General features: G+C 34.2%; 1 protein-coding gene across 1 annotated transcript in view; it reads left to right on the top strand.

The window, feature by feature from the left end:
- Positions 1–26,666, top strand: part of LOC136039174 (uncharacterized) — a gene marked incomplete in the record, with an annotated part of 228,537 nt that overhangs the window by 136,415 nt on the left and 65,456 nt on the right. Inside the window, 5 exon segments of the mRNA XM_065722689.1 lie at positions 3,558–3,686; positions 8,530–8,819; positions 12,943–13,064; positions 17,166–17,326; positions 25,154–25,284. Coding sequence (XP_065578761.1) covers positions 3,558–3,686; positions 8,530–8,819; positions 12,943–13,064; positions 17,166–17,326; positions 25,154–25,284 — 833 coding nt within the window.

Genomic DNA, 26,666 nt, shown 5'->3' with positions numbered 1-26,666 from the left:
ATTCAGTCAGCTTTGCCAGTTAGATTTGTCCACAAGGATTCCTCCTGTAGCACGAAACTGCTATTTCACCACTATTTCATTATCTATAGCAATGTAGCACTTGCACGGTTGCCACCTGTAGCGTGAAAGTGCTATTTTAACACTATTTTAGCTCTATCACATTTGATTGTCGCACCGAAAATTGTTTTGTGGCACGGATATTTGGGCAATTCTAGCACTTTAGGAACTGACCGTGGTGGCAACTCTGTTTGTCAGTCGTATGCAGGTTTGGTGGTGACTAATTAGGTAAGGTTATAAATATCAGAAATTGGTTCTCAGAAATATAAAACAATTCAGAAATGCTCAACATTCACCATTTGTGCATAGTGAATATAAAAAGTCTCAGAAATACTCAACATCCACCATCAGTGCATAGTGAATGTCGACATTCACCGGTGTAAGTCAGAAATAAGTATATTTAACTGACATTTCGGACATACACCAAGCAACTATGTATATTTTGACATTCACCGATGAATGTCGATATTCGCCAATCAATCAATCAATTTATTGATACTAAAAGAAAAAACTATTACAAAAGTAAAGTGGTTACTAGGCCCAATAAGCTTTGCTTGTAATGGACCACAGAGAACAAGAATTAAACACTATTATAAAATATATATATATATATATATATATATATATATATATATATATATATATATATATATATATATATATACATATATATATATGTATAAAGAAAAAAATAAAAAACACTGGAACAAGACAAGGACATTGAATAAATAAGATATTTAACAGAGAGAAGATTTAGAAGGAGATTTAACATATAGCTGAAAATGATTTTAAAAGAAGAGAAGAGACATACAAATTAGGAAAGGATTAATAAAGAGAGAGAAAAATTATTGAATTGGAAAGACCCAACGAAATAATGCCTTTGCAGAAAGAAAACGAGGGACATCCGAAGGGACGGAGTTCCATAATAGAATTGATTGATATACTGGAGACCTCTAGGCTGCTGTAAAAGATCGTTTTGGTAAAATAAATCGTCGAGAAGAATAACGTAAAGAAGAATAGTACATACCTGAGCCTGTCCGTGAGAAAAACTGCTGTAGGGGCGGTGGGAGAGTACCTAGAAAAGCAGAATGCGCAAAATAAAGAGTACTTTTACCTATAATATGAAAGGCCAGATTTTGGTCTTTCACCGTAATACATATATATCACTCAAACCCTAATGGGAAGATGTCTTCGTTGGATATCCCTTGCGTCGTCGATGCTTTATGCGCCTCAGATGGTTCCATTTTTTGCCATATGTCATATGTTCGACATACAGGGGCAAAAGGGTTTCTGGTTTCAGAAGTCCCAAATTTCGACTAGAAAGACATAATTCCTGTTGATCAGTCTCAGTTTAATTCAAGGAAGAAAACATTAAAGAACATTTATTTTCATTTTCCAATTGAAAATTAAGATATCTGTTTTTATTTAATTAATTTTTTTTAACCTGTTTGAGTTGGCTTCAGTACCCCACTTGCATTGTGTCTTTTCTTCTTTCGCACATGTGTATGTGTGTCATTCTTATATTATTTGTAGAGGTAAGTACTTCGTTTTATTCTCAACCTCATGAGGTCAGCTTTAAGGCGGCTCTTAAATCATTTTGTTATAATTAAATAAAACGATAAATTGAAAAATAAAAGGAAAAGAAATGTTAAGAAAATATATAGAAAATTAAAAGAAACACAGCTTACAGAAAAAAGCAAAAAAAAAACTTCAAGATATAAAATTAAAGAAATTTTCCAAAAAATTAAAGCAAGTATTAGAAAATATTAACAAAATGTAAAATACTATTTATTAACCTTTAATAAGATATGATTGAAACATAAGATTTGCTTTGGTTGGTTTATTTTTGTTTACTCATGTCAAGGTGGCCTATGATGTAGTTGACGTCTTTAGTTATGGCAATTTTTGCTTATTTTACCCATTTGTTTAACCTTATTTAGGGACTTGCGGCCCCTGTCAAGTGTTTTGGTTCTTCTTCTTTTTTTGCGTGGGTTTTATGTGTTTTCTGACAATGTAACTAAAATATATTCACTATAAAGTAAATGATTATGACTAAGACCAAAGAAAGTAGTTTTCTCAAAAGGGTAAATTGCCGCCACTTCTGAGATCAACAGAACAAAAAGAATAGTTCACGTTAATTTAGCAAGTGGAACATAGGCTAGTTAAAAAAACTACAAGTATACCTTCTGTATGCTACCCTTTAGCTAAGGGATTTTTTAATATTCAGTTCCATGTAGAAGAAGTGTGAGAAAAGATATTAAAAAACTGAATTTTTTTTAAATTACCGGTATGATTTCAGGGAGTAACTATATGGCATTTTACCCCCTATAATACAGCTCTAAATTTTCCTTCTAATTGTTTTCTCATTTAGTCCAGTGCAGGGGAAACTGAAGTTAAAAAAAAAGATTTTTTATTTTCATAATTAAGCTCAATATTTCACGAAGTACCATTGGATGGTATTTCTTTTTCCTACAACAAAAGCCTTTCTCATTGTTTTCTCAATCAGGCCAATGCAGGGTAAATGTTTACTAAGAGATAAAAAAAATGTTTATTTTTTATTTTTAATCTTATAGATTTTCCAAGTAACGATAGATGGCGTTTTGTTTCCTAGAAGACAAACCTAAGTTTCCTTTCTCATTAGGTTCTTATTCTGCTCAATGCAGGCAAATGCTAACAGAGATAAAAAAAAATGGATTTCGTTTTCTGCAATTATCCGTATAATTATACTGAGTAATACTAGATGGTGTTTTATTTCCTAGAAGGGAAACCCAGGTGTCCGTTCTCATTATTTTCTTATTTAGCCTAAAGCAAGGATACTGTTAGCAAAGAGATTAAAAACTAGATTGTCGATTTTTTAAAACTAAACTTATAATTTTGCTGAGTAATGTCAAATGAGCTTCTTCCCGTACTGTACGCACTGGAGTTTTAATTTCTTATTCAGCCCAATGCGAAGCCAATGTTAACTGAAAGTTTAAACAACCGAAGTTTTCCTAATTACCTTATACTTTTACTGAGCAAAATCAGAAGGCGTTTTGTTTCCCAGTAGACAAACTTGACCTCTCTTTTTCATTTGCTTCTAATATCATATTTCGTTTATTTTGTTTCTATTTTTAGTTGTCACCCATTATATCTTATACATTGCTCTTTGGGTTCGGCCTTCAAAGCATTGAAGTAAAATGGAATAGCTATGTTGAGGTTCTTTCAGATTCAGCAAGCTAGGCTCTTCCATTATAATGGAAAATTTTACAATATATTTGATAGTTGAGAAATATATTGGATAGAACGTCGGGAGAGTGGCAAATATATTGGAAAGTTGGACTTCTACTGAAAAATAGATTTAAATGTGTTTTATGCTTGTACATATGTCGGTACCCCATCTAGATGTTTGTGAGCATAGAAATATTGCTATTTATGGTGTTTTTATTATTTGTTTGCCGATTATTTATTTGATTATGCGGGTGCCTCTCCTATTGGACCAAAAATACATGTATTTTTTTCAGGATAGTCATATGTATTATAAAAGTTCCTTTTATCCTGAGGTCTCACGGACATGGAAAGAATATTGGTTAGACCTGACAAAGGACCCTGAATCCCACACTGTACTGCCCGGTGCACACAGGAAAATGGCTGTAAGATCTTAACCATTAATTTTATATATTTATTTCTTATTTATTATGTTTCACATATTATTTCTCCTAACATATTTCGTGTATTCTTTTTTTTCAACCAGCAATGGGACAACAAGAGAGAAGTCAAGACCCTTGACAAGATATCCCCCCCCAAAAAAAACAACAACCAACAACAAAAAATTCGTTATAATAATAATAATTTACATTTATATCTGGAATGTCGACTGCCAAGGTGTTGAATGTTTGTAAATTAGTTTAATTATTGTCTGTATTGTAATAGTATAAATTTTATGATAAAAATAAATATAAAACACACTATCTTTATAATTATTCACTATATAAATAATTTGAATAATGTTTATTATTTTAATTGTCTGTTTCTTATTCTATTTCTCCTATAATATTTCGTGTATTTTCTTTTCTTTTTATTTGTTTCTCATTTATTGTTACTCATTCATTATATAGCATATATTGTTTCCCATACCATATCTCATTTAATGTATAAGGTTTATATGCAGGGCCGTACCCAGGATTTTTTTTTTCGGGGATGGGGGTTTACAAAAGATTTTTTGTTTTCTTGGGGGGGCTACAAAAATAAAATAAAAATTAATTAAAAATTTGTTCGTATTCATTTTGTTAGGTTTTTTAAGAGCCGGACAAATATTTCGGGGGGCACCCCCCCCCCCTGGATATGACCTTGTTTATATACAATGTCCAGGTTTTCGGTATGTCATTTTTTTGCTCTTCAATGGTTTTAATATATTAAGACAAGACAAAAATTATGCCATTGCTCTATAGCTGGATTCTATTCTGTCTATGGATAGAATTTTAAGTTTAGATTTTAATTGAATGTATTTGTACTTGAACTTTAAATGCGGATAAGATTTTAAAATGTTCTTCCACAGAATTTTTCAGATTCAAAATACATTGGGAAATGGTTAAAAACTGCTAAAAAAAAAGGACAAGCCATGCTTGAGTATGTAGAGACATTTCTTTAAGAAGGGTATCTAGGTATTATATATCTAAGTATATATATCTAGGTATTAAGTATCTAAGAAGTAAAGTATCTAAGTAATTTAATAATTCTGGTTCTGTGAATGCATCGATCTGAGACTAATGAATCTAATATAATAATACTAATATAATAATAATAATGAATATAATAATGTAATATAATAATATAAGTCTTTTGTCTTCTTGGTTGAAGTTACTAATGCAGTTTTGTATCAAAATTGCTTGTTTATATTGGAAGATATACCTTAAAATATGTAAATTTCGTTCACTTTACAATACACTTGTAAAGCGTGTATTTTGTACAATATGTACATTTTAAATAACCGTATGTGCACAAACATAAAAAAGGTGTTGTTGTTTCGCTTATTTCTGAGCCAGATCCTACAATATCAGAGCTGAAGTGGATTTTTATATTTTTTATATACTTTTTTATATATTATGTATTAGTATATTTTATATATATTTTTTATATATTTTGTTCCGACCAACTTCCGTTGTATCAAGCACGTTTTCGCTTTCGAGTGGAAAGATCTGTTTAAGCAGGCAAGCTAAATGGCAGCACATTTAATTCGAAGTTTGACTAAAATCTAAAAGTGCTTTATATATATGATGATCCCCTGGTCTCATCGCCACAATATTCTCTTAGAATATTCAATGGAAGAATGTGTAGTTTCAAGAAGGAGCATTCTTCCTACGGTTAGAAAGTGCTGCCATCTTTTGACGAGCCATTTCTGTTTGGGATTAAAGTTTGCAACTTCATTATCTCCTTTGGGACTGTGACAGTATTTCAAAATCTCATTCAAGTGCCGATCTATTCAAATTACTTGCAGTAGAGCAGTGGCTTCAATTCACGGAAGTTAGGGGGGGGGGGGGAGTACGAAAATGCATGTTTCAAATCTGGAGGGAGGGGGTCATTTTTTAATTCTTTTAGGGAAAAACCTAAAAAAAAACATTTTTAATGAAAATACCCAAAAAGGATACTGTTTAAACCTAGGGGACTGACGGATAAAAAAAATCTTGCAGGGGCTCGTAATGGTGCCACAGGAGGGCTCCTTAACTTTAATAGTAGTTTTGAATGCTGAATGGGTACTTGCCTCGTAGGTAAGATATGAATAAAGAAAATAGAAAATAGATTGAAAAAAGAAGAAAATAACAAATCTAAAGGACAAAAAGAAAACAAATCTAAACTGTATCGATGGAACTGTTGGAACTGAATAGTGATAATTCCTGTTGGAATTATCCAACTACTCGATCTATTATTGAATTATTGCCGATCTTTTATTGAATAGTGCCGATCTACTATGAATAGTGCCGATCTATTCAGTTCCTGTTGGAACTGAATAGTGATAATGTAAATTCTGTCTTAATGTGTGCTTTTTGTTTAATATGGACTGTTTAATTCATTAAATCAATCCTCAACAACCTAGCCATTGAGTCGAGGCTCTTGGGGGGTTATCGCCAATTTTTGCGTGCTATTTGTTATTGACGATCGAATTTAACAGATCCATCCACGTGACCCCAAGATATTATGTCTATGGTTATGATTATGACATAGTCAGCCAATTATGACTATGCAAATTAGAAAGAGATTCTACAAATTGCAGCTCCGAATTTAATTGAAAAATTTTCACGCTGATGAATATACAAAAAAGGTGTGGAATAGCATTTTGATTATTTGTTCTATATGTATCCTTAATGCAAGTCTAAGTGATTATGCTGAACAAAATGTAATGTAATAAATATAACCTATAATAAATAATATAAAAAATAAACAATATATTTAAATATATGCATGAATACACCAAGGGTATGAATACAACCAAAGGCCACACCCGGCTAGCTCGGAGGGTTGAACATCAAACTCGACCTTGTAGTGATCGGTTTGATTATGATGTTTCGCTTTTTACCGTTGGTAATAGACAAATACTGAAAATAGATGTAAAGCTAAAATTTGTATTTGTGGAGATAATCGAATATTTGACTTTTTACTTGTGATTTTTTTTTTTTTGCATGGATAAGGAATTTGACAAACGGGAAGGGAGGTAATTACTTTTACTTGTTGCGAGACCAGACGCGGACGCCACACCTGTATCTAGAAGATTACGTATGGTTGACTCCCATTTGTCGTGATCTTGTACCAGTTCTTCAGCAAACCGGATCCAGCAGCTCTCCCACTTTCTACCAAACCTTCGAAATCCACCAACGGGGTAGAGGTCGTTTTTAGTATTTTTTGGTAGCCCACCAATTCATCAATTGACCACCGGGTCGCCTGCGTCAATCTGGCAGCGGGGCAGCTAGAAGCACTTGCCTTATGATGCGGTTATTGGGTCTTCAAAGGACACAGCCAAGCCAAGGCAGTCTTATTTGTTTGACACTCATGCGGCGGATTCGATGTTAAAGCAGTGGTGGCTTCTGTGGTGGCAATAGGAAGGAAGGGGGATCTTTTCTGCTCGATTAATGAATATATTCAAGTTAAAGTTTTGGCAAGTCTATCCTGTTTTATCTCACCACTGATAAAACAGATTCAGGTTAAAAACAGGATTGGTTTCAAATTCTAAATGACAGTTTTTCTTAGGGAGGGAGGGATTAATTTCTCCTAATACTCTCGAAAGGGTATTGTTATACCCATATGGTGATAGTCCCTACTGCTAGTTTTTTTTTTTTTTTTTTTTTTTTTTTTTTTTTTTTTTTTTTTTTTTTTTTTTTTTTTAATAAAGAAGCATTTTAATATCCGGAAAATTAAACTTTTCTGTTATACTGAAAATTTTAAAATTTCATTTTATGTCAGGAATGAGCCAGACGTCTAGCCGGCTTTAAAAACCGAATTTTAACACGTCTTTTAACACTTTGGTAAACTTAAGGATAAGAACTCGAAACGGACATTCCAAGAATACTTAGGATATGAAATGGGAGAGTTCAGAATATAATAATGCCAAAAAATAGAAGGTTTGCATTTATATTATTTAAATCAACATATACGTCAGTTAAAATGGATTACGAAATCTAATGAAATTTAATTTTAAGTCATTAATTCTTAAATCAATTTTTTTCTATTTTCTATGTTGGAAGTAATTTAGCTTTAAGAATATCTTTAAAACTCGTTTAAAACACCCAGCTATAAGGTGGCGTTAAATAACGTCTATTTGAAACTTTGTCATTTCAGTGATGTTTCAATTAATCAGTTTTGATGAACTGACCAGCCAATCTTAGAATGCGTGGAGGATCCAATCGTCTTCGACACGTTCTCTTTTGAAAAATTGTTATTTTTTTGAAAAACTGTTCTTTTTTAAATGCAGCAGGGGATAAGCCAAGATGGGAACGTCCTTGAACGGAATGGGGAGAGGTTATAAGAGAAAATAAATCTTCACTAAGTAGAAACTTCATTACTAATAATGAACTTCTGCAAGTATGTAGATTCGAACGGAAAAGGAGCGTGAACTTATATTTTGGTCTCAGGTGGCATGATGCTGTGATGGTTTGACAGTAGAGGTAGTGCTGCAACGGCATGTTGCAACGAAACTGAACCGTTTTTCTCCCCATCTCCTAAGTTGGAAATTTAGCAACTTCTATGCTTCGAGGTGCAATTATAGAAAAACTGTTCATGTTAGATTTTACACTTATTTTTTGTTTTAATAGGCATTATAATGTATGCACAAATTGGGAAAAACCTGAAATCTGAATATGCGGTCTGAAAAATGCACTTAATTCTGGCTTCACAGTCCCAGTGACACGCTTCATAACCTCAGTCTCTTATTGCCGTTTCTTCTTCTGTATATATGCATCTAGCCTTTTGGACAACCTTTATATATCTTCCTTTTTCTGTTTTTAGACAATATACGTCACATTTGATTTCCCGTTTTATGGCCACATAGTCAACAACGTTACAATTGCCACTGGTGGTTTTCTGTATATGGGAGATTACTTACAAGATTACCTTAATGCGTTGGCTGCAAAGCAGTATGCTGCTCCTTTATTGGCTGATTTTGACACGATGTCTAATCCTAATTCGTCAATACGATATAAGGATAATGGAACGGCGCTAACTGTTCAGTGGGATCAAGTTGTTATTCATAAACGAACTGATTTAGGAAGCTTTACTTTTCAGCTAATTTTGAAGAAGTAAGTTTTCTTTCTGTTATTTTTATGTTGTTTTTTTAACTTTTTTTTAAATTATTGTCAATGAAATGCATCACTTTTAAGTGTTGAATCTCAAATGGGCTAAAAATATAACTCTTATGACCCCTGATTGAAACCATAACACCCAGTGAACTTAAGGTAAAGCGCACATGCATAATGTACGGTAATAGGCCGTAAAATCTGTAAAAATGAGTATTATATATAATGTAAATACGTATGATGTGGGTAATATACGACGTCATGCTAGCATTTAATTAATAAATTAAATTTAGACTTGATAAGCCTTTAATTTAACTCATATTATTATTTGATCTCGCGATTTCATCCGCTAATCTCAGCCATCAACATTTAACGTACGAGCATTTAAATGTTTTAAGCTATGTTTTTGCTATTTTATTTGTAGTTTACCTTTTTTTGTGATGACAGTGGTCTAGTATGGCTCTGGAACACGAGTGGTTCGAAAGGCGGGGGGGGGATTTTCTTAATGTTTTTCAGAAAAATTGCCTACGGATTGTTTTGGATACCTGACTGACTGACCGTAAATAAAACAGTAAGTTGTTCGAAAAATATTGCTCAATCCCACTTTATTGGGCTATAATCAGAGAAAGGTTGAGGTGGTTATGACACGTTCTGAGGTAGAAGTATGACAGATTGCCGAAGATCGTCCTTGTTGAACAACCATATAGGGCCAAGCGACAATGATATCGTCCGATAATGGGGTGGGAGAATGTTATAAGGAAAGTATTTAATGGAAATTTTTACTTTTGGGATGTAACGAGGGAGGCTTTCTATAGTTTGAGGCGGAGGAGGAGTGTGCGTAGCTGTATTGACCCCAGGGGGCTTAGTGCTACGGTGAGTTATTGTTAGTAGTAGTAGTAGTGTTAACAAAGCATTCAAAATTTATCATCAAGCATTTACTCAATATTTATTATCAATAATTGCACTTCTTTCATCATTTGTATTCTTCTTCTGTTGTTATAATTGTCTGAATCTTGCAGAAGTGCCCAAAAACGTGTAATTTTGGACTATTCTTAACAATGCGCGTATTGCTGACAAAACTGGTTATCAAACTATATATAAAACTTGTAATGACCTTGTTAGCATTACAGTTAGCATATTCAGGTGGAGATTTTTTTTATATTGATATGGTTTTTTGTCAACTGATTTGGGCTATTATCTTTTTGAAATCCTTGTAAAACCGATTTTTTTTTCCGTCTAGCCTACTAAAGCCTTGTTGTTATTTTACTTTTTTCATTTTTTTTTTCATTTTGCAATGTGGTGTCAAAATGGGTAATTAATAAATGTCTGCCCAAATAGGGTCGTTTTGTTCCCACCCTATCAGGGTGTGAAGTGATTGATCGTTTTTTGATGGTCCTTGGCCAACTTCGGCGGAAAAAAGTAGATGGGGACGTGGCTGATATCCAAGCGTTGCCTCAAATTATAAGAAAAAAAAGACAGAGAGCACTAAAAGATATTTTAGTGAAATAAAACTGGTTCTAGTGTAGCTAATAAACTATGTATATATAGAACATACATAGTTAATCATAGTTTAACTATGTATAAATATGATATGATATGTATAAATATATATGTAAATATGCATGTAAACTTGCATATTTACATATATAACATTATTTAAAAAAACATATATATTAAACATGTATATAATATGCATCTATATTAATTATTATATATTAAATATATATATTACGTATTTAAACAAACATACCTCATATACATATATATGTAAACCCATAGTTTAGAACACACATATTTTCAAACACCTCTATCAACTTCAGCTAAATCGGAATCAAAAACCTTAAACAGGATCACATAAGGCCACAATCGTCTCATTATCAGATGAATTCACGCAGGGAAACACAGGTAACCATACAAATGAAACATTGACAAATTGAGAATTTGTCAACATTTGTCCAACATTGAAAATTCGCACAAATCTCGGTGGTATTAGCATAGCAAGGGAATTTATATGGAAGACATAAGAAAGCATTATACAAAACTTAAAGATGAGATAAACCGTCATTCTTGTGTAATAGAGACAAATGAAAACTGCTGGTGTTAAAAGAATGAAAAAGAAAGTTTTGTGTAGCCGGCCAAACTCGACGTAGTGACCAAACCAACGGATGCTGGCATTATAAAAACGAAAAAGAAAGTTTTATGTAGCTGACCGAAACTCGACGTAGTGACCAAACCAATGAATGCTGGTGTTATAAGAATGAAAAAGAATGTTTTATGTAGCCGACTAAACTCGACCTAGTGACCAAACCAACGAAGCTACCTCTTACCTCTGAGATTAACGTACGTCTAAGAAATCGAGCATCATCAAGCAAATGCCGAAAAATAAAAGCGAGTAACGGAATTTCCTCACGAAGGATAAAGTATTACCTCACAATCTAACTGGAGGAATAAGGGGTGGCCAATAATAGTGTCACTGGTGAAAACAGTTCTCACCATCATTTGAGCAGAGACAGAATTGACGGAGACGAGGATCTAAAGTAGAAGTATCCAAATACTATTTTTTCAACCCAATTTAACTTTATCTTGGAAAATGGCTGACAATGTCCTTGAGGAAGGCCAGGCTTTACACAGGCTAATGCAGTAAAGCAAGAACCTTTCAGCCACAATATCTATTTTAATGAGACCCCATCAAAAACCTCAAACAGAAAAATATAACACCGCAACCAGTTAGCAATCAGATGAATGCACCTAGCGAAATAGAGGTAACCTCCTGGGGAGGTGAAATATTGAAATCATTTGAGCAGAGACAAAATTGACGGAGACGAGGATCTAAAGTAGAAGTATCCAAATATTATTTTTTTCAACCCAATTTAACTTTATCTTGGAAAATGGCTGACAATGTCCTTGAGGAAGGCCATGCCTTAGACAGGCTAATGGAGTAAAGCAAGAATCTTTCAGCCACAATATCTATTTTAATTAGACCCCATCAAAAACCTCAAACAGAGATACATAACACCGCAACCAGTTTGAAATCAGATGAATGCACCTAGCGAAATAGAGGTAACCTCCTGGGGAGGTGAAATATTGGCAAATGAGAATTCACCAAAATTTAAGTGGTTTAATTTAAAAGTGGTCTAAATTTAAGTGGTGTAAGTGATTTAAGTTAGCATTGCGATGGAATTCATATGGAAGGCGTATGGAAGTATTATACACGACTTTAAGATAAAATAAGGCATCATTCTTGCAGAATACAAACACAATCCGAAAATACTAGCATTATAAGAATGAACAAGAAATTTTTACGTAGCAATGACTAAACGGACGAAACTATGTATTACCTTCGAGGTGATATCACAACCCCAAAGGGTACAATCTTATAAAATCTTACTGGTGGGACAATGGGTAGCCATTAGTGCCACTGGTAAAAGTAGTTTATACCATTATTTGAACAGTCAGAAAATTGACACAGACATGGATCCAAAGTATTATGTTTCCAATCCAATTTTAACTGTTGTTGGAAAATAGTTGACAACATCCTCGAGGTGGTCATGCATTAGATGGGCTCGTGTAATAATCCAAAACCTTGACAGCCACAGTATCCACTCGGATTAGGTGCTATTATTAACCCTGTACAGGGCCAATTGGAGAATAGTGGTGGTCTATTCAATTAGGTACCTCTAAGTTGGAGATCCTGTTGAGCAAGAAAATTAAGTCAATTAACCTACAAAAGTGAAGTACAATGAGAAAATGGTGTATTAAAAACTGCAAATGTAAGTGTGTATAAACACGATAATTCAGTCAGTAGACAGAAAGCGAGTGGAGAAAGTAAGTAAACACTCGATAGTAAACAAGAAAGTTACACATTTTGTGAGTAGATCGTGGACAGCTACATTAACTCTAAAAGAAATGTTGTGTATTATAATTGTTTCCAGAGATCGGAATTTTCCCAAAAACTCAGAATTTTGGGCTTCTTCCGAAGACGAAATTGTTTTGAAAAAATATTTCTCTTCTGAATAAAATTAATAGCAAATTCTTATTTATAATATATAGAAAATTTAATATCTTATATGTTAATATGTTATATATGTATATATTTTGTATGTTTATATCTGTTCTTTTTTTCTAGTACCGGTGATGTTTTATTTGTGTACAAAGATGTGCCTGTGAATATAAGAGACATCAATGACAATAAGCATCCCGTTCGTGTAGGTTTATATGATGCCTATACTATAGAAAAAACACTATTTTGTGAGTAAATCGTTCTGGTTTTCCTTTGATATTTCAGATATGTTCTTTTTTACAAAATGGATGTACATACCGTCTTTTGATTTATTTTGACATACTCTAAAAGTTTCGTCTTAATAAACTTAGCTGTTAACTGTTTGGTGTACAAGATATTGCAGGCGCGAGCTTTGGACAACCTGGATGTGCATAGTGTCTTTTGACTTAGTTTAAAACACCCTGGAAATTTCGTCTTAATAGCCTTATACGTTTCTGAGATATTACAGAGGTTCTTTTGACAACAAGCATCCATATAGTACTTCTTGATTCAGTTCATAGTGTCCTGAAAGTTTCAGCTTCACTCCCTTAGTCCTTTCTAAGAAATTCTTTATCTGTGCCACCTGTTTCTTGCTTGTTTATATTACTGATAATGCTAACCTAATTTCAGTTTGAAGACAAACAACTCGGCTGTAATAATCTAAAAGGCGTTACCTGACATTGTATGTCAAAATGAGATTAAAGGTCAAACATATTAAGTTCAATTAATTTGTCTGACCCATGTTTTTCGGTTTTATGGCAATTGGAAGTTTCAGTTTCTTCCAATTTGTGTTTTATTTACTTTATCCACCCCATTGCACTTCCTAGCTGAAGGGCCTTGAGACGGAGATCAGCACCGTTGGCTCGGACCATAAGGGTCTAGTGCCGCATCCTTTACCTTTTTATAATGCAAAATTTTTTTGGGTTTATCAAATTTCTCTAAATGGACTTTGCTCTAAGGAGACTATATTCTAAAGACTATGCTCATGATTTGAGCATCCTAAATGGAAGTGTTAATGAAATGAATGAACATCTTTTGCGAGTTCAGGATGCAAGAATAGGTTTAAAAATTAATATTAAGAAGACATAGCTGCTAAGACCGGAAATAAGTAAAGGTATGTCGGGTAATATCGATTATATCGAGTAATAAGTGATATCGGGTAAGGAGAAGATCAATCAAGTAGATAACTTCATTTACCTAGGTGTTATTATTAGTAAAAATGGTGGTGGGCGCTGTGAATATGTTAAAAATATAATAGCTAAGGCCCAGGGTGTTTTTTCACAGCTTAAAAAAGATTGTAAAAATAGGAAGATAAGTCTGCGAACCAAGATTAGAATATTGAAAGCTACAGTGATGACAGTGGTCATCACTGACAGTGTGCAATATTACAACCCTGTCTCACAGACATCTCTAACCTAAATTTTTATATTTTTCGCTCAAATTGCAAGGGTCTTATGAGCATGTTTTAAAGAATTCTGTAAAACACCTGTAATTTCCTCAACTTTCCCCATTAACTGGGACGACCCTTCAAAATTTGTTGAACAAGCAATACAAAGCTAGATTCTTCTAATTAAACAGAAACAGATGAATTAATAAATATATTTTTCAAGCAACTACATAGAAAGGGTTACTTTTTTTTGTCAACACAATGATAACATCTTAATCTATAAAATTACCATTCTAAATTGTTATCATATACAGCAAAATCTTTTCAATAAGGTATTTTTGCATTTTTATAAACGCGGTTCAATACAGACCATCAAAAATAAAAACAATCTTTAAAATTTACCAGAAATAGATGCAGATACCAATGCAACTGTTGGTTGTGTTTCCAGTCATTCAAACAAATGACTTAAATGAACAAATGAACAAGATGATTAAATGCAAGTTTTCAAAGCTAACCTTGCGTTTTTAGCAGGCTGCTTCAAAGGTCTTTTTGGAACTGATCCAATGCTATTATAAATTAGTTTAGTAAAATATTTTGTTAGAGCAAAAAGAACAAAAACTATTAAAGCAATAGTAATAGTTTGACAATAGTTTAGCAATATATAGTGGTTAGCAATAGAACAAAAAGCAATAGTTGGACAACTGTCCCCTTCCCTTCATCTAACTGTAAAAGTCTCAAGTCTAATACGGTCAAATACGGTATTGAAGCATGGGTGCTCCAAAGAAGTTACCTACGGATTAGTTTGGGTACCAGCATGACTGACCTTATCTCAAACAGTAAGCTGTATAAAAAAATGTGGTTCAATCCCGGTTTCTAGGGCTATAATGAGAGAAAGGTTGAGATGGCTTGGGCATGTTCTGCGGATGAAGGATGACATTACCAAAAATCGTCCTTCTCGACCAACTATCTAGGTTCAAACATAAAGCTAGTCGTTTCCCGAATGGGTTTGGAGAATGGGGGGATTGGAATTTATTGGGAGGGTGTAAAGAGGCAGGCTTTTAATTGACTGGGATGAAGGAGGAGCCTGCGTAGTTGTGTTCGCCTCAGGTGACTTGATGCTGCAGTGAGTTGTTATTAGCTTTAGTAGTAGTCAAAAGAGCAACTAAGGATTATTATATAAAAGATTTTAATTTTAATTTAATTTTGGACAGGGTGTGCTATAAGTATATTAAGTAAAAAAAAAAAGCAACTGAAAACTAGCTTAAAATCATGTACTGAATAAGTCCTTAAGTTGGGAAGTGTCTGTAACCATAATTCAATCTTAATAGTGGAATAAATATAGATAGCGTCCATATTCCGTTTTTAGATGTTCCGCTTACTTTTCTTCACTTTTTGATTAAACAAAATTCATATTGTGTATAGACTTTTGTGTCTGAACAAATCAACAAGAATACTTTTAGGGGTTTGTCCAAGTCGGTATTTCAAGGCCTCGGTGTTCACGCATATATTCATTTGGGAGGGGAAAAAATTTGGAAGAAAATTAGGGAGAAGCATAAACAATTTGGAGTGTCATGGGGACATAGGCCTTAAGGCCTCCCTTCTCCTTATGCGTCCGTCAAAATTAAAGCCGATCTGTTTTACCAGTATATCAGTTTTCTCAATATTTTAATGGTTTTCATCAATATAAATTACTATTATTGATTATTATTCATGGTTAACCTAACTTTAAGCTCAACACGCACAGTCCTCCCCTTCCTACAAAGCCTATGCGCTCTAACCTATCGCCTTCTTGGTTGCTACAGTCGAGATTCATGTTTGTATCACTCACGCTCTTTTCCCTCATCGATTTTCCTTTTTATTCTCTGTTTTTACTTTTGCTAATGATTATTGGTTACTGTTATAGATTTTTTATTAATATCTATTTTTATCAATATTTTATTGATTTTATTAATATACCGTATTATTATCGACTTGTTAAAGAGCATATCAGATGACTAACACTACAAAAAGACTAATATACGATAAGACTACAGTCTTATCGTATATTCTTTCGTGAGTACGGTAGAAAAAAATAATCTGTTGATTTGATTAATATACCGTGTTATTATTAACTTGCTAAAGAGCCTATCAGATGACAGACACTACGAAAAAAGAAAAACAGTCTTATTCTATGTTCTTTCTTGAGTACTGTAGAAAAAATAATCTGTCCCCTTTCTTCAAAATATTAAGTCCCCTACCCCCAAAAAAAATCTCGTATATTCCGATTTAAATCCTGGACGTGAGGCAAAAGAGAATATACTTACCCAACTATGTATAAAATTTCAGTTGCCATAGTTGCTTGATTTTAGACAACAAAAAAATCACATACTCACTTATTAGCTTCCGAAAACCAATACACTGATATGATCTTTGCTTTCCGGGAGAACTTCTCTGTAACCCTCTATGTAACATACATTGTATTTCTAGGTGTAACAACCAGAGTCGTATCCAGGATGTTTTGAGGGATTACACAATAAAACTGTAGAAAACGCATCAAATTTTTTTTCCATTTTATTGCGTTTTTACGAGTCAGACAAACATTCCAGGGGGTGAGGGGTCAAACTTCCTACACCACCACACCCCCACCCATCCCCCTTCCTCTGGATACAGCCTTGGTAATAGCTATCTTTGGCATCTTTGGCGTCATAAAAATTATTGTTTGATATCACAGAGATGACTTTATGAACGCTGACAAAGATTACAAGGAATTTTATAAACGGAGAAATAATTTATAAGGAGGTTATATAAAAAGGAGAGATAATCTATAATTTAATAATTGTTATTTATCAGAATTAGGAAATATTTTAGGTATTGTTGAGTGGAAAGATAATACTTATAAGTAGATAATATGTATGCTATACATAGTAATATTTTTCTTTTTCAGTTGTCAGACGAAAAATCTTTTTTATGTATCACAAAGTGGATTTCAAGGATAACTATTTTATTGGAAATGGCACATTGTTGTATTTTACTCCTTTGCCAACGTGTCTTTCTCTTAAGACGTGGTCAGAATGTGTTCAAGGGAAAGAAACTATTGGTTTTCAGGTAGGATCTATTTTATATAACTTTTTAAACAATCCCAGTTTTTAATGAGTTTTTTTATATTACACTGGCGTTTCTAATGTTTCGAGTTTTAATTAAATCATGTATTTATTTAGTTGATGCTTAATTTTTGAAATTTACGATAAAAATTCAGGCTTTACTATTTGTCATTTGGTGTTCCACAAGGATCTGGTTCAACCCATATTTTTGCCGTATGCGAGTATATCACTGATCTAACTCTGACGATATCCAACCTCTGCTAGGAAAAAAAATCAATGGCAATATGCAAACGCTGTCGGTACTTTAAGTATCAACGCACTACCGACTACTAAAGCAAAATTTAAAAAAAAATGAAATTGAAACTGATCTTCAAGAAGCAACAGAAAATTACGAATGTTTTGGAATTTAGTTTAAAAAGAAGAAAAACCATGTAAAAAGGAATCGCATCATATAAATCACATATGATGTATAATATTTATATATTTAATAACAACAATCTGCATACAAAATTCAATATGATTCACCTAAAACCAAACGGTTGACGTGGAATGAATCAGTTAAAAAACATACATATAAAATCATTTCTATTCACTAAAATAATAAAGAAAGAAGGAAAGGAAAAAATATTAAAAAGTATAAATAAATATGAAATTATAATAATAATACTACGGGAGCAGCAATTACGTATCATGTCCATACTGTGGAGTCACACTCGTCAACCAACAGGCAATTGCATCTTAATTTAAATCTAATCTAATCTCTTTCAAAACAAACAAAGCTAAAATTCATACTCACTCACTAAAATCACTAGAATTTTCAATCTTCTTCATTTCATTTTCCAAATCATTCCAAAATTTTATACCCTTCATAGTGAAAGAAAATGTGAATACATTTGTTGTATCTGCATCGGAGACTAAGCCGTAAGTTCAAGAAATTTTGTTTATACTATTCTGATGTTTCTAATTTTCCAATTTTTATTTAAGTCATTTATTTATTTAATTGCTGCTTAATCTTTGAAATTTACGATAAACAATCCAGTGTTTACTATTTGTCATTATGTGTCACTGGGTAACGCTCCGGACTTGAAATCCTGAGGTCAGGGGTTCGAGTCCTGGTGTTGCTGATTCTTTGGTTTGGGACGGGGTCAATATTGTGACCCTTTAAACTCAGCCAGAGTCGACCCAGCTCTAATAGGTATCTGGAGAAATCTGTGGAAAAAACACAGGAAGCGTCGGATGATTTTCCCCCAACCACGCATTGATCTCCCGGCCGAAGGCATTGAATCAGGAGGTCGGTATCTGCGCAATGGAGACCATTGGTCACCTTGGGAAAAAGTTTTTTTTTAAAGTTCCTCTAGGATCTGTTTCAACTCTTATTTTTTTTTCATATCAGAGCATATCAATTATCTAACTCCGACCGTTTCCAATCTCTGTTTTTTATGGAACTTGGTGTTAACCAAGTGACATATAGCAATCACAAATTCTGTCGGTCTGTCGGTCCCGGTTATGCTACTTTAGGCACTTCCAGTTAAGCTCGGACGATGAAATTTGGCATGTATATCAGGGACCAGACCAGATTAAATTAGAAATAGTCTTTTCCCCAATTTGACCATCTGAGGGGGTGGAGGGGGGTCCGTTAATTCGGAAAAATAGAAAAATAGAAGTATTTTTAACTTACGAACGGTTGATCAGATCTTAATAAAATTTGATGTTTTGAAGGATATCGTGTCTCGAAATGTTATTTTAAATCCCGACCGGATCTGGTGACATTGGGGGGGGGAGCTGGGAGGGGGAAACCTAAAATCTTGGAAAACATTTAGAGTGGAGGGATCGGGATGAAACTTGGTGGGAAAAATAAGCACAAGTCGTAGATACATGATTGACATAACCGGAACGGATCCTCTCTCTTTGGGGTAGTTGCGGGGGGGGGGGGTTAATTCTGAAAAATTAGAAAAAATGAGGTATTTTTAACTTAAGAACGGTTGATCGAATCTCAATGAAATTTGATATGTAGAAGGATATTGTGTCTAAGAACTCTCATTTTGAATCCCGAACAGATCTGGTTACATTGGGGGGGGACAGTTGGGAGGGGGAAACCTAAAACTTGAAAAACATTTAGAGCGGAGTGATCGGGATGAAACTTGGTGGGAAAAATAAACACAAGTACTTGATACATGATTGACATAGCCGGAACGGATCTGCTCTCTTTGGGGTAGTTGGGAGGGGTCTTAATTCTGAAAAATTAGAAAAAATGAGGTATTTTTAACTATCGAACAGTTGATTGGATCTCAATCAAATTTGATATTTAGAAGGATATCGTGACTCAGAGCTCTTTTTTTAAATCCCGACCGGATCTTGTGACATTGGGGGGGGGAGTTGGGAGGGAAAACCTAAAACTTGGAAAACACTTAGAGTGGAGGGATCGGGATGAAACTTGGTGGGAAAAATAAGCACAAGTCCTAGATACATGACTGACTTAACCGGAACGGATCCGCTCTCTTTGGTGGAGTTGGGGGGGGGGGGGTAATTTTGAAAATTGAGGTATTTGTATGTTACGAACGGGTGACCAGATCTTAATGAAATTTGATATTTAGAAGGATCTTGCATCTTAAAGCTCTAATTTTAAATTCCGACCAGATCCTCTGACGTTGGGGGGAGTTGGTGGGGGAAACCGGAATTCTTGGGAAAAGTGAAAATTAGGGTATTTTTATTTTACGAATAGGTGATCGAATCTTAATGAAATTTGATATTTAGAAGGAATTCATGTCTCAGAGCTCTTATTTGGGGGGAGTTGGAGGAGGAAATCTTGGAAAACACTAGGAGTGGGGGAATCGGGATGAAGCTTGGTGGATAGAATGAGCAAATGTCCTTGATACTTGATTGACGGAACCATACTGGATTCGCTTTCTTTGGGGGAGTTGGGGGAAGGGTTTAGTGATTTGGCGAGTTTGGTGCTTCTGGACGTGCTAGGACGATAAAAATTTATAGGCGTGTCAGGGAGCTACACAATTTGACTTGATAAAGTCTTTTTCCCAGATTCGACCATCTGGGGGGCTAAAGGGAGAGGAAAAATTAGAAAAAATTATGTATTTATAACATACGAGTGGGTGATCGGATCTTAATGAATTTTAATATTTAGAAGGACATCGTGATTCAGATCTCTCATTAATTTCCTGACCGGCATTAAGCCTCTTATTTTCTTTTTAAATCGTTCTATTGATTCAAAATCTATTATTCATCAATCCCAACATCCAGACAAAGAACTTTTTTTGAAATATGTTTTTTCCAAAGGTCATTTATATAAAATAAAAATAGTAATGGCCCCAATACTGATCCCTGGGGGACTCCAATATTATCAATAACAATATGGCATGAAAGGTGCCCATTTATTTCTATATGATTTTTTAATAAAAAAAAAAATCAATAGTAGTACCAACACTTTAAAACCGACTGCTTACACATTGTTGGCGCTTAAGTATCGGCACCCTACCGACCACTAAAGCGTTAGTAATTCTTGCAGGTGACAGCTGTTACGCTATTTCTGACTCCAAACTACATTAATTATTTCTGTTTAGTTTATTGAAACTGAAACTACATTCATTAGCCATATGTATTTCAATTATTTTGAGGTAAATCAAGTTTTCTCAAAATTAAAAATTATTCAACATGTTTTCATAAGTTTCGTCTGTTCTCTATAATTTTTCATCTGTCTTTATCAAAAAACTATCATTAAATTGATTAATGACTTTGTACCAAAAATTTCAGAAATTGAACAAATTAGCGCCATTCCATTTAAGAAACTTGAGTGATCCTACGGCAATAAAAAGTATGGTTTTATAATACTGATTGAATTTTATGTCCAAACCAGATTATAGGATTTTGATTATATGATGCCTATGCATATTCTGACTATAATACCGCACAGTTTTATGCACCCTTATCGTTATCAGGTTAGACTATTCTGATTGTATCATAAGCAGCGCAAGGGATATATCTGTTACGTCATTTTAATAAAATTAGTGGTAGAAAACAAATAATGCCTTTTGGTTTATTCAACATTCCTCTTAACATGCCCTGACAGCTTAAACTTTATATCCTAGGCTATTTCTGGACAATTGAAAGTTCGCCTTTTTGATAACCTGAAGGGACAGTGTGTGTTTTGATTTTGTTCAACATCTCCTTATACATTCCCTATAAGTTTGATGTTCATACCCTTAGTCTCAGTAGTAGTAGTCATAGTAGAAGTAGAAGTATGCACAGAGTGTCTTTTGGTTTGTTGCACATCCCTTTGAACACTCTGGAAAGTTTCAACTTAATACTCTAAGCTGCTCCTGAGAAATTGCTCATACATATATTCCCTGAAAGTTTCACATTAAGACTCCCATCAGTTCAAAAGTCCTCGGAGATTTTATTTTACATTGGCTAATAGTAATAGCAGACCATAAAATGTATCCTAATTTTCATTATCAGATTACTTCATAAATTCTCTCCCAGGTTACGCTTCCTTCCATACGAAGAGCGGATTAGAAAGCTTGAAATCCCAACCCTCGCCTATAGATTCCATCGTGGTGATCTTATTGAAATGTATAAGCCCTGCAATGGAGCCTATGATAACGTACCAGCCCAGAGAATCGTGCAGTTCAATAAAAATCATCTCCGAGGACGTCAGTACAAAGTGAGTACGGAACACTTTTACAAGGACATGGGCCGATGGACTTTCGGCAACCGAGTGGTTCAGCATTGGAACAACTTACCAGAAAGAGTAATCTGCTCCACAAACCTACTGACATTCAAGAAGGAAGTTGATGAATATTACTCAAGTGACATTTTCTCATTGTGCAAATTTAGAAGAAATGCAAATTAAGATTTTTGTTTTTTATAGGCTTAACGGCCTATCATCAAATTTGCGAATATATTTATTTTATTTATTTATATTCATGATCTACTAGAACACCTAGAAAGTCCTGAGGCAATTGCTGAAATAATCATTTCTGATTTCGGGAAAGCTATCGATGTGCTTGATCATGAGACTGTCATCAACGAAGTTTGTGCCCTGGAAGTCTCGCTGATTCTTTTATGTACCATCACAAGTTTCCTTTCTGGTCGTCAACAGTACGCAGAACTCGAAAACGGGGAAACATCCAACTTCCAAAACATCACGCGTGGAGCGGTCCAAGGAAGCAAGTTAGGTCCCATCTTATTTGTGATAGTCATCAACCGACTGATGAAGCAAAACAAACAATGGTATAAATCTGCAGATGATCTTTCGTTATGTCTGCTGCACTTCCTGTTACAGACACCCAGTCAACTCATACTCCTGGTCGCAGAGCATCAACATCAAGCTGATCAAGGGAAGCTTCAGCTAAGCCTCAACAAAAGCTGTGCAATGAGTGTCAACTTCCTGAAGAAGAAGAAGAGCATAGACGAATCAGCAGCTCTCTAAACAAAGAAATCAGTAAAAATACTTGGCATCACATTAAGTGACGATCTCTCGTTCAGAGATCACATAAAAAAAAAAAAGGAGAAATATCTCCACAAACGTCCTCGTTTGTGGACGTCCCAGTCCATTCCCGTTGTTGTATAACAAGGAGATGATAACAAGGTATTTCTCAAAATTATAAGTATGTATGATTTCTTTTGGTTTGAACTGCAAGTGTTGGGTGCAAGGATGTTCACCCAGAGTAGCTGAAGAGGTGTGAAAGCATTTTTCATTGCATGAAAAAAGGTTTGAACCCCTCTCCATCCCCAAAATTTTTGCCTGACTCCGAAAATCGTAATAAAATGTATATAAACACATTTTTGATACTTTTTTGAAAGTTTTTATAAAGCTATTTTATATCAGTGTCAAACCAAGCCTACATGAAGTAATTACTCCTACCTTTTAGTCCTAGCTTGTTTTTTTCTCTGTACTTCCTTTTGTAGGGGACCAATCTATGATTTTTTACCAACTCCACATCTCAATTTTTTTTTCTCCAACAATCATCTTACTTTGAGATCACATCAGCAAAAGCAACTGGTCTTCTGATATTTGGAATGACAGAGCAACTTCTTCTTTCGTGCTATAAAACTTATGTCATTCCTGTAATAATATACGGCTGTCCTATCTGGTATCCGTTGCTTACAGAGAAACACAGAATCCAACTGGAAACAACTTAGAAGGGACCCTGCAAAATAATTTTTGGGCCAAATAACGAAAACTTGAGTGAACTCAAGCTCCCAACCCTGGACGAAAGGAGGTATAAAATGCTGATGAAGTTTGGAGCTGATATCCTGAAGTGACAACTTTACGGAAACTGAATAGAATCCATTCCATTTTTTCTGTTGTGTTTTGCATTTTGAAGGTTAAGTTGGTCCTTCCAGAGTTTTGCCTTCCCCGTGCTGAAGGATTGTAAACAGAAATGAAGACTATCCGTATACAATTTTATAACTAGAATTTCTGTTTTTTAAATTATTTTGAAAAAGTACCATTTAGGAGCCCTTTGGTGTGGTCAACTGCTCTTACAAAACTGAGAAAATAGTGTAATATAAACATATTACAAGCCTGAAGTTAGGGAGTGGAAGGAAACTTGAAGGGAAAAGCTAAAACCCGGCAAATTAAGCGAGAATTAGAAATGAAAACGGAACGATAATCGTAAACATCATTTGAGGTTTTTTTTAGTGAGTGGAATCAAATTTTACCCCCAATTTTTCAGTTTTCCTTTCAGTTTAGCCAAAATTTCAGAAGCTGTAAAAGTTAGTGAATTTGGCAATTTTATTAATATTTATGAGAATTACTTATAGTTCTTGGTTCTATATGTTTCAGGCAGATGGAATTCTCATTGTCCCTGAACAAGGACCTACGCCGGAACAGGTGGGGGGGGGGGGGTCAATTCTTATTTAAATTTTCACTTTCTTTAATTCTTGCTTCCCCCCCCCCCAAAAAAAAAAATAATAATAATAATGCGTACGCCTCTGATCCGGAATAAAAGTATGCTATCTTTTTAGTAACTAAAGAAAAATAAATTATGAAAAACCAAGGATTGTTATATATATATATATTTGTATATATATATATATATATATATATATATATATATATATATATATATATATATATATATATATATATATATATATAAATATATATATATATATATTTATATATATATATATATATATATATATATATATATATATATATATATATATATCTTGGACCTACAAATATGTTAACTAATTGTTGGTCCCTGATATTTCCAGCTGGTGAAGCTAACAAGTTGGTTTCAAGCTATTTTTCATAGCTTAAAGTGGATAATAGAGCCTATAATATGGATAGTTTTATAAATCTTTTTGAATTAAGAAAATGTTGTAAATCTTTTGAATTAAGAAGATGCTGTAAACAGGGGCGTGATTTGCTATGGGGCAGGGACAAACTGCCCCTCCCAGACCTCTGCCCCCGGACCCTAGTAACCCTCCCCCCCAGGTGAAATTTAGTTTTAAAAAAAATATTGTCAAAACTAAGATCAACCTGCTTAATGCAAGCATTCACAAAAACGGGTGAGTTTTCTTTGGTATATCTTTAACTTTATGGTTCTATATGACTCATTTTTAATGTTTCACAGTCATTTTTACTTTATTTGGGAAAATTCGCTCAAACTTTATCTTCTCCCCCCAGGATTCTGGCGAAATTACGCCACTGGTTGTAAATCTTGTTGAGTGCGAACAGAAATGCGAAAGACAGTTTGTCCGAGAAGCAACTATTTATATATTACGTTTTTATTATATTTTATATATTAGAATATATTTATTTATATTTTATTGTAGTTGAAACTGATCTTTGTTTCGTTTTTAGTGCATTTGGTGTCCTCTCGCAAATCGCTGCTCTGATGGTATTGATAGAAAACGACAGGATTGGCTTATTAAAGGCTGTGATTCAAATCATTTGGGCACCGTTGAAAAATGTAATGAATATGAGAAACTGATGTAAGAATCTTACTTTTTTGAAGTTTACCAATTTCAATGAATGCCGAATGAACGAAAAAAAGAAACGATTAATACTTAGGTCTAATTAGGTTCTTTCACTTGTCAATTTCTTGTCTTTTCTCTTTCTCCCTCCTTTTATATTAGTTTTTATTATCATTTTCGCCTTTTTGCTTCTTTTCTTTATATGTATATATGTTACGGTGAAAGACCGAAATGTGGTTTATGTCGACATTCACTGGTGAATGTCCGAAATTAGTTTTTCTCTGCTTGGATTCAGTCGGCTTTGCCAGTCAACTTTTACAGTTTTATACAAGGTTTGATTGTGACAGGTTAGGTTAGGTTGAGTTAGGTTTTGAACCCATTGCTGTGATTTGTAACCTAATTTAACCTAACTCTACCTAACTTTAATTTTTACCATCAAACCTTGTACAAGACTGACGATTCATTCGATGGGAAATCAAAAGTTCTCTCAAATGTGGTCAGGGCAACGAGCCCCCCCCCCCCCCCCTCGCCTTTTGACCCCAAAAAGATCCAGTCATAATTTGTCCAAGGGATAAGGGCCGTAAGTTATGCAAGCAGCCTAATGTCAACGTATAAGATTCTTGTGGAAGGGGTGTTCGTATACTCTATGGAGGAGAATCGTTCAATTTGAAAGCGTAATCTCTAGTTACTTTTTAAAAAGTCGAAAGTGACTGGAGGGTAATCCACCTCCTCCCCGTGCCTTTTTTCGCAAATACATCCGATCAAAGCTTTGAAAAAGCCGTTTTGTTCACAATAGTCCGAAGGTCAAATAGCAATGCTTCTTGAGTAGAACCCTCCCACCAGCCCCCGAACAAGAGCTGTAAGCTATTCAAGTTGCTCATTGTTAACATATAAGGTTTTTACTGAAGGGGTGACCGTGTTTACTTAGGAGGAGGCTTATTTGATTGGAAATGGAAAGTTTTTTGCCCTTTTTCAAGAGTCAAAACTGGTCGGAGGGCAACCAGCCCTCCCCAACGCCCCTTTTTCCCAAATATATCTGATCAAAATTTTGATATATTTATTTTTTTCAAACCAGATCAAAGGTCAAATAACTTTGCCTTCAGGGTTTGCATCCCCCAGCCTCCGTGACAAGGGCTATAAGTTATGCAAGATACCCATTGTTAACATATAAGGACTTTTATTGGAAAATAGGGCATGTTTGATCCTGGGTCTTCAAATAGGCTTAGGATTTTAAAGTGAAACTTTAAGGAAGTGTTGATAGGGATGCTGAAGACAGACAAAACACACTATGTACTTACTGGTTATGAAATAGGGAATATCTTCAATTAGATAGAACTATTTTGGGTATTAAATTGAAACTTTCAAGGTATGTTGAGATGTTGAAGAGAAATTAGAGGGAA

The sequence above is a fragment of the Artemia franciscana genome, chromosome 19 (assembly GCF_032884065.1).
Source record: "Artemia franciscana chromosome 19, ASM3288406v1, whole genome shotgun sequence".
NCBI lineage: Eukaryota > Metazoa > Arthropoda > Branchiopoda > Anostraca > Artemiidae > Artemia > Artemia franciscana.
The sequence above is the reverse complement of the archived record's forward strand: the minus strand, read 5'-3'. Positions and strand labels throughout refer to the sequence as shown.